We start from the raw sequence: 18,157 nt of genomic DNA on the forward strand, positions 1-18,157 counted from the left end.
TGTTGTGAGCTTCTAGATCTGCTACTTAAAAAACATCTTAGAAGTAAAAAGTATTGGAGTGGAGTATATTTTAACAACTCAAATCCTATAGGGGTCCCTGGCACAAGATCTTTTCAGATCAGGGTCTGTGCCCAAATGCATATTGTCTCTGTCGGGTGGAAACCTCATGTCCAAAACACTTTTCAGCAACAGCAGCATGTTTCAAGCTCGTGGATGTGCCACCCAGCTTTGATGGTTTTGTGTGATGCTGTAGTATGATCAAGTGGGGCGTTAATTTATGAAGAAGAAGTTAGAATATGGAGATAAGACGTTTCTGCCCATGACAGCACATGAAAAGGTTTGAGAACCACAGTCAATGAATGGAAACAAATAATTGCAATCAGATGATGATGAAATAATTGTGACAGGCCATCATCGGTTTTCATGTCAAGAACCCCCACACATTTAATTTGTAATTTCAGTAGAGCCCCTTATTTTATTTTTCTTGTCGTCCTCTTCGAAACCCCACGTGAAAATATGTTGTGCCAAGGACCCCTGTACCAGATTTGTGTTGTGTTGTGTTCTTGTTAAAAATTCCTACAGTAGATTCTTTTGAAAATAGGAGATCTACAAGCAAGATCCGGCAGCCCTTGTGCTAAAGTGTGCCGTGGAAACAGCATGCTGTGACAGAGCAGAGTCCTAACAAGGAGGTTGTTGTGCGGTGTCCACTACCGCCTGGGTACAGTACACATACATAATGTTATTTCAAATGAAATGGCTACATACAGGATGTTGCCCAACTGTTTACTGCCCTTATCTCTGTGGAGAGGAGGAGGAGAGGAGAGGAGAGGAGAGGAGAGGAGAGGAGAGGAGAGGAGAGGAGAGGAGAGGAGAGGAGAGGAGAGGAGAGGAGAGGAGAGGAGAGGATAGAGGGAGAGGAGAGTGCGAATAGAAAGGGACAGTGATAGGAGAGATCGTCCGCTGCCATTGTTTGAGCACTTAAAGCAGATCCTGTTTACCTTACACGGTAATACAGGTGCATTATATGGTCCTGTGCTGTGTCTCCTGTCCACTGTTGCATTGAGAGGTTGCTCCCCACATTGTGTGGGTTTTACAAATATTGAATGATATGTATTGAAAAGTGCTTTTGTTTAAGCACTTCCAACTCTGTTGGATCCTCAAACCACCTAACAAACCACCTATAAGTCTTTTCCATGGTTGATTAGAATGATGAAGTCAGACGGACCAAACTCCACTTGAGTCCAAGCGAGTATGTGGTGATAATATAAGGACACATTCAAATATCTGACAATGAATAAAGTATACCGACTTTGATGAGGCAGTATTGTGATTTATTTTCTCATTTCCTGAAAAGTTAATATTTGGACACAGCTGGTTTCTGCCCGAAAGAAGAGATATATAATGTTAATGTATACATATGTACAGTATAGTATATGTGATACCCGTGTGAAGTGAGGGGCACTCTTATCAGCATATACATCATCATAGATCATATATCATGCTATATACAATGCTACATCATCACATTCCAGCCACTCACAGTTGGCATCCTAACTTTTCTGGCCTCACTTTTTATCCTCAATTCCATGGCTCAGCCAATCAAATCATCGCTATGGGGTTACACACGCACACACATAAAGCTGGGCATAGGAGGGGATAGCCTCAAAAAACAAGCCCATAGTGGCTTGTGATGAGCAGACATGGCAACATTGGTCAGGGGTGAGTGGGGCCATGGGTCTGGGCAGGTCAGGACAGGGTGGGAGGACTTCCCCCCTGGCTTCCTGGACACCAGCAGGCAGCACCACCTCGTTTAGCACAGCTGCAGTGAGCGCCAGAGAGTCGCTTTCGGGGGGCAGCTAGCCCCTCCTATGTCCAGCTTTTAGTGTGCTTGTGTAAACACAAACTTTGTCCTAGCACAAACATTAAATGCTATTGATAATGAATGGCCAGTTTTAAACATTAAAAGACTAATGATTGGCCAGAATGAGATGATGTACAGTATGATGATAAGAGCGCCCCTCACGTGCCTGTGCGGCACCTTTCTTGGGCGGCATTATAACGTTTGATTTTGTTAGTTTAGTTTATTTAAGTTTGGTTTGCATTCATTCATCCAAACAACAGCATACCGCAGGGCGCAGCACGTCCTTCACACGGGTGTGATTTTTTAACAAAGTAATATATTATTAAAAATGGCCAAACATTAGTCAAATTCTCAAATAAGAAATTCAGAGGCCAAAAATAGCTGATCAGCTATTTTCACAATATTCATGTGGGTAAATGGTGCATTTATATAGTGCCTTTATCCAAGGCGTTTTACATAGATTGTGCATTACATTCACCCATTCACACACCAATGGCTGCGGAAACCATGCAAGGCACCAACCAGCACATCAGGAGCAATTAGGGGTTCAGTGTCTTGCTCACTTCGACACTAACTCTGGGGGAGCCCGGGTTCGAACTGGCAACCTTGCGTTTACCATCCAGCCACTCTACCCCTGAGCCACCGCCGCGTCTAACTAAACTGAATGCCTCAACTCCTATAATTCCAAGTGCTTGTTAGTTCAAATATGATTATTTTTGGTTGGTCGCGGCCGAAAAAGGTTGAGAACCACTGTTACAGCTGGCAATTATTTGCCATGATGCAGAGGGGCTGAGAAAAGATAGAGAAGGCAGCACACAGTAATGTCCTATCACAGTATTATTTGCTTCAGCAGGACACACACCCTGGTTGTCTGTCCTGCTGAAGTACTCTCGTTAAAACCGTAAAGAGAGTACTTCTTCGTTATTAACCGGGGTGCCCCAGGGGTCTATACTTTGCCCATTCATTTTTTTTAATCCTCAACAAATCTCTTCGCCAACCATAGCCAATCTGCAAGTTCACTGTTGCAACGTGATGCGTTGTGAGCTTGTAGATAAGCCATTTTTGAGCTGTGATAGGCGCTCCCAAGAACAGCCGTGTGTGTATGTCTGTCTGTCTGTTTAAGCACGACCTATTGACCTCTGCAGATGCATACTGAGAAGGAAGGAAGGGTCATTACAACCCTTGTGTTTAAGTCAACAACTGTGCTTGACTCCAAAAGGCACCAAATAGCACCAGGTGAGGTTTTTCCGAAAGTTTGACTATTAGGCTTTAAGTGGTATGTATATGGTCACATCACACAGTTCATACTGTAGGAGAGATCCACCATACATGTTGCAACATGGAGTCTGGTGACTGTTGCTACTACGACAACAACACTGTACTTTTGGTAAAGTATCCTACTCCACCTAAACAATTATATCGTTGCTGTCGGGCAGAAACCTCTTATCTCAAAAGTAGCAGATCTACAAGTGCCGCATTTTGAGCTTGTATGTATGCAGATTTTGCTATTTTTGACATTGAATCCTGAAAAGTAACAGTTTTGAACAGATGAGGTCTCCACCCAACAGAGACGATAATGCTTAACCACTTAAGCTCCACTTTCAGTGTGATGCGGACGTGATGCCAACGACCATATTAACACATTCCATCCGTATAGGACGTCTGGAAACGTCATAGGGATGCATTGGACATGTGTACACGTCCTAGCACATCCTCAATGATACTAGGCGAGAGAAGAATATAATTTTTTTAATGTTTCAGTCGGACACTCGGCCACCATACTTCACGCTCTACGGTCATATTAGCATCCCGTTGACTGCCTCGTCTCTCCTAATCCAGGGCGCTCTCCGTGGTTTTGAACTGATGGATATATAGTGCTTAATTTCTGCTCCTCATCCGCCTCTCGTTCAAAATATGAACACTTTTTGGAGCTTCTAGCGATATAATAAAATCGAGATCAAGGTAAGCAAGGGGGGGGGGGTTTCAGAGTAAAAGCGGCATGTCTTTCCGGCACCCCAGAGCTCCTATTTTGAAGGAATCCCGGGAATGATTGTGTTAAAGCTTTTTAGAGATAATATACAGAGTGCAAGAAACCACCAAGGGTGTTCATGCGGTTAAGCTTTGAAACCACACAGTGGTTTCAGTGGAATCTTTAAGCAAAAGCTTCCAAGGCTCCGGCTCTTTCATTGTTCCCGTTTTACTGTAGCGACACAAGGACAGCAAGGACTGAAAGGGAGGAAGTGAAAAGAGCTGACAGAAGCACAGAAGGCTGCCATACAGCGGACACAACAATGTCAAATATCACGTTTTTCTCTCTGTAGTAAGTACCGTAAGTAAGTAGCCTTGGGAACCAATGGTTGCCGGGCCATGTGGCATAGAGCACAGGAGGGCTCCTGTTTATGTAGTGTACGGTGGCTTGATGTACAAGCCATGATTATCTATTATATTATTTTTGTTTGTAAGTATATTCCTCATATATTCATCGACACCACACCAGGAAGGCCACCCGACAAGCCCTTTTGATGTTGTTTTTTGCATTTCCGGCACATCATTTGTTTCCATTTTGTTTTATCATATGTTATGCTAGTGTAGAAGTAGACTAAACTGAAACTAATGATGTACAAGAAGTACACCCCCTGGACATGACGTTAGTATCCCACCTTGACGTCGAGTGCCAAGCAGGGAGGCATTTGGTACCACTTTCATAGTCTTTCACAGTCAAAACGTTGGGGCTGAAGGATATCCACAGGACCAGTGGTGGACAGTAACAAAGAAAGTACATTTTCTTGGGCACCCGCTGGCCAAGTGGTCCAGGCGCATGCCACATATAGGCTTTGGCCTGACAACGTGTTGTGTGTTCGAGTCCAGTTCATAACGTCCTTTTTGCTGTATGTAAAAAAATTATTATGAATTAGCCAATGCATTTATCAGATCAGCTTTTTTCACTAGTTTACAGCAACTAGAATGACAGCAATTTCAATATAGCAATGCAAAAAGAAAATGTATTTTATAATAATATAAGCATTGACTTTTGAATAGTTACTTAAGTACGATCTTTTTATAGGGGCGCCAGCCCCTCCTCCTATGCCCAGCTTTCCGGGTACAAACATTGACAAGATAAAAGTGAAGACGGAAAAGTGAAGACGTAAATTGTGACTAGGGATGCAGTGATGCACCGATCCGATACTCGTATCGGAGATCGGCGCCGATCCAGGCTAAAATTCTAGATCGGGTATCGGATCGGTGGCCGATCCATTATCCGATCCGATAATTATGTGTAATTACAGTATGAAAACAACTCTACCTCCTCTGTGACACAGCAGTGTAGTATTGACAGTATAACATGTGGAATGCAGCCAGGCTAGCCTGCGCACACATTAACCTGGTCTAATTGTTGCACAGTTATTTAATAAATAATTCAGTGCATTTATATCTGTGTTTGTTACATTTTGTTTTACAAAGTTGGGAAAGTAATGTTCAAGTCAAGCCTTGATGTTGCCTTACACAAAATAATGATTCCAGACTCCACACAGTGAGGCATACAGCTTAATAGGTTATTATGTTTCTTTGTGGGGGTACTTTGTGATCGGTACTCTGTATCGGCAGATACTGGACCCCCATGTATCGAAATCGGTATCGAATGCCAAAAAGCCGGATCGGTGCATCCCTAATTGTGACTGGCCAGAATGAGATGATGTATGATGATAAGAGCTCACTCACTTTTTTTAAAGCAAGTACAGTATGTTTCACTTGTAGTGGAGTAATGTTTGACCAGGATGACTCACATACTGTGGTTGAGTACTTTTGGTGCACCACTAGCCAGGACACGTATACATGTACAGTTGGCTGCTGCAGGGGTCTTATATGACCTTTGACCCCGCAGCTAAAGGGCAGAGTCAATGTAAGCATTAGATAACCATCAGTCTCCCGACCACCCTATTCAATGCATTCCTACCCCAAAGAAACTGCAACACACACACAAACATGCACACACACGCAGACGCACGTGTACGCGCACACACACACACACACACACACACACACACACACACACACACACACACACACACACACACACACACACACACACACACACACAATGAATGATGCTCACAATAATTTAAAAAAAACTCACACCTGTGTGAACTGAGTGGTGCAACTCCCCTCTCCCCCTGCCTCTCTCTCTCTCTCTCTCTCTCTCTGTTTCTGGCACAACAGCGCCACTTTTGCCCCCTACTGGTACTCATAGTCACATAGTCACACACAAAGCCACACAGTCACATGGGTTAACACGGACATTGCTGTTCCTTGGAGTGGAAAAAAATCTACCACTCAAAAAATCTAAACTCCTCACTAAAAGTTTGAAAACTTAACGTTAGTTGATTATTTCTCCCCTTTAATAATAGAGGCTATGCGCGTGACATCATCATCATACCCGGAAGTTATGCAGGAACACCTGAGTGTCCAAAAACTACTTTTCTGGCCTTGACAGCCCATACATCCAAACAGAAAAGTCCTATCTGATTGCATTAAACGACGTTAAATGACTCACTTTGCCAAGTCACTTTGCCACTCGATTTGCCACTAAAGTGATTTGCCACTCACTTTATGCATGCGCACATCTCTATACCGGTATTGGTATTGTATGTTATATTATTTTTATCGTTGATTAGTCACCTTTACAACAAGGTACAGCTTGTAAGGGCCAGGCCTTCGTGGAATGAGCAACACAGCTAAACGTGTGTGTACTGTAGAACCCCTAGAATATTTGCCAAAATGGCAAATGAGTTGCTTAGTGGATTGGAGTGGATTGGAGGATTGCTCTCTCCCACAGTAATAAGGAAAAACACATATTGGCCATTTTTACACTATTACTATTATACACTATACTATTACTACTATACACTATTATTAATAGTAGGCAACTCAGTAGCGTGTGGAACATCCATACACAGCCACAACCTTCGCGTGGTATGGGCTATGGGGTGTTGACAAACAAACAACAAATGTCAGCTGACTTGCAACAAATCCTGATTGAGGAATGGGATGCCATCCCCCAGCAAAATGTTAGAATATGGAGATCAGATAAGAGGTTTCTGCCCGACAACAACGGTATATACACAGTCAGTTCTCAGTTTAACTACTTTTTAATCGATAAAACGATCGATAAAGAAATAATATCTTTTAAACAATATTTTCAGATGGGGGTCTGTGGTCAAATTAAATAAATATTAATTTGGCCCGGGTTGGCCTATCGGTCCGGGCAACTAGGCTGTTAATCCAGCCTGACAGTGTGTTGCGGGTTCGACTCCCGATTCGATGACCTTTGCCACGTGTCACTCCCCATCTCTCTCCCCGCATTTCCTGTCAGCTTACTGTACACTATCGAATAAAGGCAGAAAAAGCCCAAACAATACAATATAATATAATATTACATATTCATTTGGGGGTCCTTGACATGAAAACGTCGACATGTTGACAGAACAGCAGGGTAAATTAGGGATCAGCACAACATCTTTGGTTCCTGATCTGCATCACCGCGCTCTGCAAAGACGTTGCAATGTGCATGGAACTGCCTGCCTGTGACCAAGTGCATGATGTGTGCACAACACACGCACAGGTGCCAAAGAACTGTACATGCACAGGGAAACAGGAGGCGATGCACAAGATAACGCATGTTAAAAAACAACCACAACTAGTACGGAACATGTGCCTTCTGTCTTTGGGAAACAAACCCACAACCTGCTCTAACGTCTAGATTTCACACAAAACACCTTCTCGTCAACTCATAACAACAAGATATACAAATTATTAATAACGCAAACTCGCAAACATCATCAGATCTACAAGCTCATGGCTACGAGCTTGTAGATCTGCTTTTTTATCGTGAAAATGGGGTGCAAATCTTTGAATATATATTCTTTCAGAGCGAATGTTTTTAACTCAAATCTTTGCTTCTGGGGGGTCCCTGGAACAACATATATTCAGATAAGAGTCTGTGACCAATTACAGATATTATTGGGTTTCCTTGACATGAAAATGTTTGAGAACGAGACATGAGTATTTTCAGAAAACTGTAGAATCGTCCTCAGGTCTAAATGGGTTACACAACATTTGATACTAAATACCTCGATATTGATATTGTGACTATAACATAACTTGCATTTAAATTCTTCAAAAATAATTCCCGATCTACAAGCTTAGATAGGCCCTATTGGTTATTTTTGAACATTTTCAAAACATTTTAAATGCATAAAATAGGGCTTAAATTACTATATTCAGATTCAGATAACTTGATTAGCTCTATTGTGTGTACACACATAGGAATTTGTTTCGGCATTATCGTGTGCATTCACTCACACATAACCAGGAAAACACAACATACATGCCGCATCACGATATTGTGATATCCAAGATCTCAGACTCAGATCTCAGTCTGGAAACCTCATAATAAAATAACGAAATATTTCACAATATTATTCCATTCAGTGAATAGCATCACTGTGCTTAATTGAGCCTGAGACTGCATCCTATCACAAGCGCAAACACACACACACACACACACACACACACACACACACACACACACACACACACACACACACACGCACACGCACACGCACACGCACACGCACACACACACACACACACACACAAAAGACACTATTGCAAAATAGTTTTTTTTACCTTCTGATCCACGATGGAACAAACGAGCTCTTTCACCGCTGAGAGGGAGAGGTCACTGGGGTCCAGGCTCACCGCCTCCCGGGTCAGCCCGATCTGCAGCAGGAAGGACACCCCGTGGAAGGAGCCCCTGGAGGACCCGGTGGGACTGGGCGCCACGGCGCTGTGGCCGCCGTTGGACAGCCGGCCGTAGAGCGCCATGGCGGTGGTGGGGGGGCTGGGCGACGGCGAGGGGGTGGGTGGGGCAGGGGGCGCGGGGTTCAGCGGCACGGGGAAAGGCCGAAGCAGCGGCGTGGGCGGAGGCGAACTGTTGCAGGCCGCCATGGTTGGCTGGATCACTGTTAACGTGTTCTGTGGCTCAGAGAGCTTCTACCTGAAGACCAACAACAAATGCTTAATGTCTATCTCCCCTTGGCCACAAAAGGAGTTTCCCCTTTCAGGCTAGCGGCTACAATCTTTGGCTTTAGTGTCCCCTTTACTCGCAGGAGACCCGGTTTCGAATCCCGGGCGTTACATTTGGTGCCGTGACCCGCATCGTCAGGTTTGGAGGTCAAAGGGTGGAGTGAGTGTAGCAGCAGAGTGGTTCATTGCCTTTACCTGAAGACCTAAAAGTCTGATATCTCCCCTTGAACAAAGGGGATGTTTGGCAGTAGTGTTCTTTATCCCGCGTAACATCCAAAAAACGTCAGATTATTCCAACAGGCGACTGTCAAAGGTTCAGCACGGGACGCGCTGATGAGCCACGAATGGCGTGAATGTTTCGGGACATCCTTTTATTCACGCGTTCAACACGTTAATAAGTCACTGAACTTCTGTGCTCATGCATCTTGAATGGTGAATAGTCAATGCACCTTAATATGATCTCAATATTAAGGTGCTTTGACTATTGTCTGAGTATTGTGTATTGTACTCCACCTCAGTCTTCCTCATATGAATGTGTTCCTTGGGACAATATGGCTGAATCAGAAATGCTGGTTGGAATCCAAAAATTGTCTATTCTGCTCTGTCTTTGGACAGCAGGGAGTAAACAGTGATGATGAGTAGCCCATCAGTTAGCCGTTAATATTGTCACCGACAGGATCTGTTGAGGAGAAAAAACAAACCAGAGTTGAAGACATTATCAACATGCTCATGATGTGTGTGTGTGTGTGTGTGTGTGTGTGTGTGTGTGTGTGTGTGTGTGTGTGTAGCTGAATTGTTATACTTATGAGGGCCAAATGTCCCCACAAGTATGGTATAATTGAGAAAAAGACATTGTGAGGACAATTTTCACTGTCCACACAAGAACCATGTTGTTGTATGCTTAAAAAAAGGGAAAAAAGTATGCTTACAATTAGGATGGGGTTGGGGTTAGTATGGTTAGTATTAAGCATTTAGAGGTTAGGTTTAGCGGTAAGGGTGCGTTGTGCTTGATTAAAACTTAGTTGCGCACCTGTGTCTTGCACCGTAAATTGACGATCTAAAAGCTCACAATGTGACCAATGCGACATGTGCGCTATGTAGATCAGCTTAAGGTTAGGGATAAAAACTAGGGTTACAAAAGGATGTTCACACAACTATAGAAAAACAAATGTGTGTCTTCATACTGTAATCGTTTCAGCTCCAAAGGATATGCAGTGACCTACTACTCTTTCTAATCCTCTGTACTTACATTGTTTCCGCGTTGCTACGACAATTATTTGATTGGGAACTTTTTACCATTTTTCACAGCAACTTGTTTTAGCAACAAAAACTCTTCAGTTATACCCAATTTGTTCTGTTTAACTATGAAAGACAGCAACAACAGGCTGCCTATTCAGCGTGTGGGATATACTGTATATGAGCATTGATTGGTCCATGGCCCCCAGCGTGTTCTAACTTCTAACCCAATGCACTGACGATAACCTTTATTTATTATTTTATTTGATTGTTTGATAGGGACAAAGCACCTTCATGAACTAAGGGTGCAGTTCAGTTCATCAAACTCAGGGGTCGTCAATATTGAATATGTTGGCCCAGGCCGTAGCGTAACGGTCTGGGCACCGGACTGGTGATCCAGTCGCGGTGTGCCGCGGGTTCGACTCCCGGACCCGACACGGCCTTTACCGCATGTCATCCCCCCATCTCTCTCCCGTTTCCTGTCAGCCTACTTTCTATCCCTTAAAAAATCAATAAAAGGCGTAAGCCGCAAAAAAATATCTTAAAAAAATATATATATATATTGAATATGTTTGTACACGGACAAATGTGTCCGTGAGAAAGACTTGGTCTTGTCCGTGGCAAACTTTAGATTTTATTTTTTACATACCATTATAATGTTCTTATTTTGATCACAAGACCCAATTACTGGAGGTCAAGATTATTTACTTACTTACTACTTACTTATTTACTACAACACGACACTATGGCACGTTAGGAGCCCAACTAGTACTAGTGGCTCTCAAATGTTTTATTTGTAAAATGTAAAGACTCCCTTGGCCTGGCCCAGCCAGTGTGAATTCTGGTCTAGAGGGGCAGGTGGCGCTGGGATCCTATTGGGTCACCGATCTGAGCACCCGCCCCCTCCTCCCCTCCCCTCCCCGGTAGTAAACAGCGGAGTACTCTGAGCGACGCCCCTCTGCACCCACTCCTAGGTCAGTAAATGACATGTGGCTTGTTTGCCCAGGCTTTCCTTTTTCTTGTGAAAACGAAAAGCCTGCGGTCTCCGAGGCTAAAGCCAAAACCACACCAGTTGCAACTCCCTGCAACAAAACTGTTTTAAGGTGAGCCATACCAATGCAACTCCTTGCAACTAAACTGTTTTAAGGTGAGCCATACCAATGCAACTCCTTGCAACTAAACTGTTTTAAGGTGAGCCATACCAATGCAACGCCTTGCAACTAAACTGTTTTAAGGTGAGCCATACCAATGCAACTCCTTGCAACTTAACTCTGAGAGTGTTGGCCCCGGGCCGGTCTAGAGGTCCGGGCACCTAGGCAGGTAATCCAGCGTGTCACGGGTTCGAGTCCCGATCCCGAAGAACTTTGCTGCGTGTCTTCCCCCCATATCTCTTTCCGTTCCCTGTCAACCTACTGTATATGATATATCTACAGTAACAATAAAGGCAAAAAGGCCCCCCCTTTTTTTGAGTGTACAAATGGAACCAAATGGACCTGTAAGGGGATATTTGGTTCCATATTGTACACTCTCAGAGTAACAGACCTGCTATTGTCTGCTTTGTCCGTGGCAAAAATTTAATTTTGAAAGAAATGTCCACCACAAGCCAGCATAGCATGACCCCTGATCAAACTAATTGGTTTAATCGATATATATATTTGAATTGATAATTGAATACAATTATTGGTTCATAATTTATCCCTATTTTGGGCATGTCAATAATAATCAATATAGGTGAAAAGTTTCAAAAAGTAATTTACAAAATTTGACAAAAATAGTGAAGGTAGTATATCTACAAGCTCACATATAAAATAACACTTACGAGTTTCATTGATATATTCAAAAAAGGTTTTTCAATTATTTGATTAATCAAAAAAGTAATTGACAGATTAATTGGTCTGAATATTATCGATATTATATAATATATATATTATCGATCGACCCTAGGGAGGTCCTCGGCGCACGTCCCACTGGGAGGAGACCCCGGGGCAGACCAAGGCGCAGTTGGAGGAAAAACATCGACTCACTGGCCTTGGAACGTCTCGGAATCCCCCAGGAGGAAGTCACTAGTAATGTTGCTCTGGAGAGGGAAGTCTGGAGCACTCTGGTGGAGCTGTTGCCCCCGCAACCCGACTACGGATAAGCGGTTGAAGATGGATGGATGGATATTATCGATAGTTGAACATCAATAGGCCTATCAAATTATAAAATATTTAAACAATTAGCAAAGATGCCAATTTACGTCCATGTACAAGCATGTTCTCAACGTGGGGTCCGGGGACCCCCAGGGGATCCAGAGGTCCCACACCAGTGTGCAACTAAAGTAGGCTATAAATCAGGCTTTAATTGTCTGACAATAATAATAATATCAATAACACTAATTATGAAATATGCGTAATCAAATTTTTAACACACGTTTTTGCGCACTTTCAGGCATTCACATCTGGAGTCAATCCCCGCCAGGCAGTCAGTGTGAACATCTGGAGTTTCGCTTTATTGGGGAAAGATGAGAGATAACCTGTGATGATGAAGCTTCATTTTTTTGGTGAACAAACCTCAAGTTTTAAAAATGCTTTGCTGTAGGCCTACAGATTATTCACAGAGAGAGTGAGACAATTCAAAGTTAACATAACATTACCTCTTCTCCTTCCACAATCCACACACACAGGGGCGTTTTTCCCCCTCCTCCCGTGTACTGATGAAAAAGGAAGGAAAATGTGTAAATTCCGATCCGACCGACAACTTCGGTTTCCGTGCTGAGTTTTCGCATTGATTCAAGTTTTAGTAAAAAAAAAGAATCCCCTGGCTTAGAGAATGAAGACGAGTCAGTCGGGACTCGGGTCAGTTGTAGTAAACAAGTTTTCTTTCAGAAACTTTCCTCTCCTCACCTACTACTTTCCCATGAAGGGTCCAGTTCATGCGTATCCTATTATCGCTGGATTCGCTGCTGCCGCTGCTCAGCGCTGCTCTCTCTCTCTCTCTCTCTCTCTCTCTCCCTCTCTCTCTCTCTCTCCCCCCCCCCCCCCTCTCTCTCTCTCTCTCTCTCTCTCAACAAGTCGGCCGTTATACACAAGACGGTGGACCATCGAATTTGGTGACTCTAGAGGTCGCTATTTGGCCATCTCGGCAGATTTCACCACTTGTTTCACTCAAACTAGCCTACTTATTTTGTATCAATTACATTACGCAACATAATTCTATATGCTACACATTTTTTGTCGCATTCCTAAACCAATAATTTGATGACCGGAATCAAATTATTGGCAATTTAGGAACAGGGCCCCCATTTTGGAAGTAGAATAAACAAATTATCAGATATACGGAACCTCTAAATTAAGCATGAATATAAAATTATAAATAAACATGTTCAACATTATTTTGCCCAAATTGTATTGACCACTCCCTAAGTTCTTGAGCTACGTGAATTTGTCAAAAGAAATGTAAACAGCTACACCTGGAAGTGTCCGAATTCGTTAGGTCACAAATGCCAGTGTAGGTAGGTAGGATACAACGACGCACAAGGGCCTTATGGGAATAGTAGTTCGGAATGTTCTGTCCCTTTTGCTGCGTTTGCTGATATCCGGCGTAGAGATCCACAGCAAGAAAAACTACAATAACCAGGCTACCAGCGTACACAACTCCATATCACGCATGCGTCTTTTTTAATTACTACAGGGCAATATTCTGACCCGTTATTTTTTATTTATTTACACTTCTAAAATCAAAACGTTATGATGACGATGACGGTAGAATCTGCGACCCCTAATGGTGAAAACTCTTGCGTGATGAAACAAGACAAGAAAGGATGGTTGTCCAAACGAACTCAGTTCACTCACCGTTGGAAACCTGCGTGGTTTCAGTTGAAAGACACTCAACTGGTATACGGTGTAAACGAAGAGGTAAGAAGAATAACACACTAGTTATGGGAGAGATAAATAGAAATACAGGACAACAACCACCACCACCAGTTTTCTAGCGATCGACGCTGTCGCAGTAAACGGACTGAGTGACATTGTAACTTTTGTTACAATGTCCCCTCCCCGACATTGTTGTTGCGTGGTTACTATGGTAACAACGAGAGAGCCCTGAAGCAGGTTGAAGTTAGGAGGTCAACAAAGCTGCAGCTGTTCATGTGAAGATTTGACCAGATCAAAACAAAGTAGGCCTACAGTGGTTGAGTCAAAGGATAGTTAGTCAGTCTACTGCTGGTCAAATATTTACTCGATTGCAACTACAAGTGAAATCAAAATTAAATAAAATTTGCAATTGACTTAAAGCAGCTTGGGCCACAAGCCTCCTTTATTCTGTAGGAGTGTCCTTGATTTCACATCTCATTGGAGACTTCTAATTTCTCCTTGTTTGGAGATAAATGTCCATAAAAGTAAGAAGTTATAACATGTTATAAAATATATTCACTTGTAAGTAATGAAAGATTATTTATTAAATATGGCCTACTTTTAGGTTTTTAATGGATGAGGATGACATTACAAAATGTACCCAGGGCCATCACACAGGACATTACATCTCTACCCTTTTAAAAATGTCTGTGGGGGGACCCCCAAACCCCCACTCTTCTACCCTGGATTTGAACCTGGTTTCCTCATTTTCACCACTGAGCGAGTAGAGCCTGCCTGCTTGCTCAGGGGATAATAATTTAATCTTAACCATCAGGTCAAAATTCATGTCATATCCTCCTGGCATGAATGTGAGACAAAGTGTTTGACTGTTCTCGTGCTGTTTGCATTTCTGTCTAATAAACTAATCAATCAATCCTGTGTAGGATTGACACAATCTAAATGTCTCAACAGAATAGCAGGGAGACACAATACAACCACCCAAATTGGCAAATTGTATAAGTTATATACATTATATTAACATACAATACATATTGGACAAAATTACTTATCTTATTCATAATAATTAAAAAAAAAAAAAAAAACATACAGTGAGGCTTTTCCATCCAGAGACTATATCAAACTAAGTAAGTAAGTACTGGTAACTTAACGTAAGTAAGTAAATAGCCTCGGGAACTAATAGTTGCCGATGTGCAGCCTACACTGTTGAGCCCTACACGGTAGTGCTGGAATTTGGCGGAAGCGGAAAAGTGACAACTTTCAGGGGAAGTTTTCTCTTCTCAGATGAGTAAAGGCTGGGACCGAGGCTACCTATCTCCAGCTTCTGTAGCGTGATACGCTACATACACACGACACAGTACACGACACAGGGACTTAAGCCTGTCCCCAATTCAAACCTTGATGCTGTGTGCCAAGCAGGCAGGCATTGGGTCTCATTTTTGGTATGACCCAGCCAGGGGATTGAACCCCAACCTCCCAATCTTAGGGCCGGACACTCTAACGGTCTAACCTCACGGCTGCTGAGCTGATATCAAACTAGAGATCCTTGAAATTAAGAAGGTTGAGAATCACTGGTCTTATTGACCAGTAGTTTTAAAACTACTGGTCCCCCGACATGGGAATCCCCGGACCCCACTTTTTGTTGACAATGCACAAACAATAAATATGAACTAATTTACGGATGGGATGTTTTTACTTGCTTTGCATAATAGAAGCCTCAGAAGGCTATAGAGCTGGTGGGGGCGTCGGTGGAGACATTGGAAGGTGGCCGTGCTGCTGATGGGACGTTCGACTGGAGCATCACCCCTAAGGACAGCACCAGGACCTTCTACCTGAGGGCCTGCAGCGAGCCTGAACAGACCAGCTGGATGGTGGCCATCTGCCAGGCCCAGATCTGTAGCAACGCTGCACACGGTGGCCCTAACGCATGTGTGCTGCAGTAGCCAATGTTATTACAGGTACGACCGGAAGAGTGAACTCTGGGCACCCTCAGTTAAAAAGGAATATACAATCTGCACTCTCAGTAATAGTCTTAGGAGTCTTGCTTAATAATGATAGGATCCACAGCAGCAGTCAAACCAAACAAACAGACGCGTTTCTACGCGCAGGCCTTTGTCGGTGTAGGAACCCTCAGTTAAACCCATTAAGACCTGAGGCCTATTCTATACGAATGCCTTCTAAATCAGCAGTTCTCACACTTAAAAAGCTTGTAGATCTGTTATTTTTTAACGCTAAAATCTACAATGACACAGATGCTTTCCCGGTTTTAATGGGTTAAATTGGTCAAATAAATAAATGAAGATGTGAATGTATGCTTTTGAAAATGGTCTGAAATAACTGAGTTAATGTGTATACAGGATTGACATGCTTGAACATTTGACATTGGAGCCAGGTCTGATATTTAAACAATTCATTATGCACATAAACAATACGTAAATACGGTAAATGTAGTTCTGACAATAATGACGTACCATGTTCAAAATGTACATGATTTCAGACCATTTCCCAAAGCATACCTTTATTCTTAACTTGTTAAATATGTGAGGTACCCAGACTATTCAAGTCTCTTTCTGTTGCGTAAGCCAGTGGTCAAACTTTTATAATTTCGAGGATTCTCATAACTCTGACTGAGAGCTTACAAATGGAAAGGGTCCATTTGGTTAGATTTGTACGCTCTCTGAGAGTCAGAGTTACAGATCTGTAAGGGTCCATTAATTTGGACCCTGAGGGTCCTGTGTGTGTGTGTGTGTGTGTGTGTGTGTGTGTGTGTGTGTGTGTGTGTGTGTGTGTGTGTGTGTGCACGCGTGCACAGACATACGTGCCATCTCTACTCTGCAATAAACACATTGTATCATTGTCAAATCACAACACAAAGCCATGACCTATGATACCATAATCCATATCTGACATTCAATGCATTTGGTCAAATTTAAAAGTCAAGAAAATTAAAACTACAATCCTCACATTTTATGTATGTTGTCTCCCTCACCTGGCGGCGAGAGGTAATCGCAACAACATCCAAAGTTCCAAACTAAGATAAAGATGGCCAGGCCTACTGACTATCCAATCCTGCTCCCGTCTGCTTCAAATGACTTTACTGACATCGTCAACTAAATCTCTCAATAGAGCATAGCAGTGGGCGTGGTTTTCTGGACCCACTGAAAACTCTCCAATTAGATTAGATTAGATTTACACAAATATTTATAGCAATTATTCTAAGCATAGAATGAAGCCATCTAGGATCCTGGAGAATCATGACCATAAAACCTTTGATTCTGTGAAAAACTAAAAACAATTGAATGTTTAATTATACAGATATAAAAAAAAAATCTCCCCAAAATCAAAGGTTTTATGGTCAAGACTCACCAGGATCCTGGATGGCTTGATTCTAGACTTTAAAAATATTTTTTCAGTGGGTCCAGAAAACCATGCCGACTGCTATGCTCTATAGCGCACCTCCAACTACTGCAAATAGATGTACTACTTCTAGTTATATTGCATAACATATAACTAAAACTACCATACTGTACTAGTTATATTGTATAAACATACTCTACAATACAGATGTAGTTATATTGTATTAACAACATACTCTACCATACAGATGTACTAGTTATATTGTATTAATAATACTATACCATACAGATGTACTAGTTATATTATTTTAACATTTTGTTAAAATACCCTTTTCTTAATTCAAATGAGTACTCATTGTTATAACTTCTGAACTATTCAACATAAGGAGACTGCATTTGAAAGGTTATCAGAATCCATTTAATTCCCTGTGACGTCAAAGTCTGGCATTTCATGGCTCAACTATGTATACCTCAAGGTTGCCTTTTTTATTTTGTAGATGTATTTGTATTTCTAGATATGTATTTTTTTTACTTTTCATACTTGAAGATATTAGGTCTACGTGTTAAGTGTATGATGTATTGTCAAAAGAGAAAGCAATAAACCTTTTCTACAGTAAGATAAATAAAGACTCCTCATTAAAAAGAAGAGGTTAGTGTGAACCCCAGGGCAAACATTTGGCCAAAAATAACCGATCTAGAAGCTATAGATTGGCTATTTTAGGCAAAGATATTTGGTGTAGAGGGAAAAAGAGAGGACCAAGTATAGA

At 42.3% G+C, this 18,157-nt stretch overlaps 1 protein-coding gene across 2 annotated transcripts in view; it reads right to left on the reverse strand.

The window, feature by feature from the left end:
• The window catches only part of LOC310876265 (serine/threonine-protein kinase D3-like), a 67,411-nt gene extending 54,273 nt beyond the window's left edge, over positions 1–13,138 (reverse strand). Inside the window, exons 1-2 of one of the 2 annotated variants that reach the window (XM_083789751.1) lie at positions 12,814–13,138; positions 8,549–8,918 (exon numbers count right to left, since the gene is read on the reverse strand). In XM_083789751.1, coding sequence (XP_083645877.1) covers positions 8,549–8,869 — 321 coding nt within the window. In that variant the 5' untranslated portion in view covers positions 8,870–8,918; positions 12,814–13,138. Of the gene's footprint in view, positions 1–8,548; positions 8,919–9,142; positions 9,586–12,813 lie in introns of those variants that run through there. The other variant, XM_083789752.1, reaches the window with a different exon arrangement.
• Between the last annotated feature and the right edge of the window lie 5,019 nt (positions 13,139–18,157).

Source organism: Protomyctophum parallelum (assembly GCF_964188405.1).
Source record: "Protomyctophum parallelum genome assembly, chromosome: 19".
In the NCBI taxonomy this organism is placed as follows: Eukaryota; Metazoa; Chordata; class Actinopteri; order Myctophiformes; family Myctophidae; genus Protomyctophum; species Protomyctophum parallelum.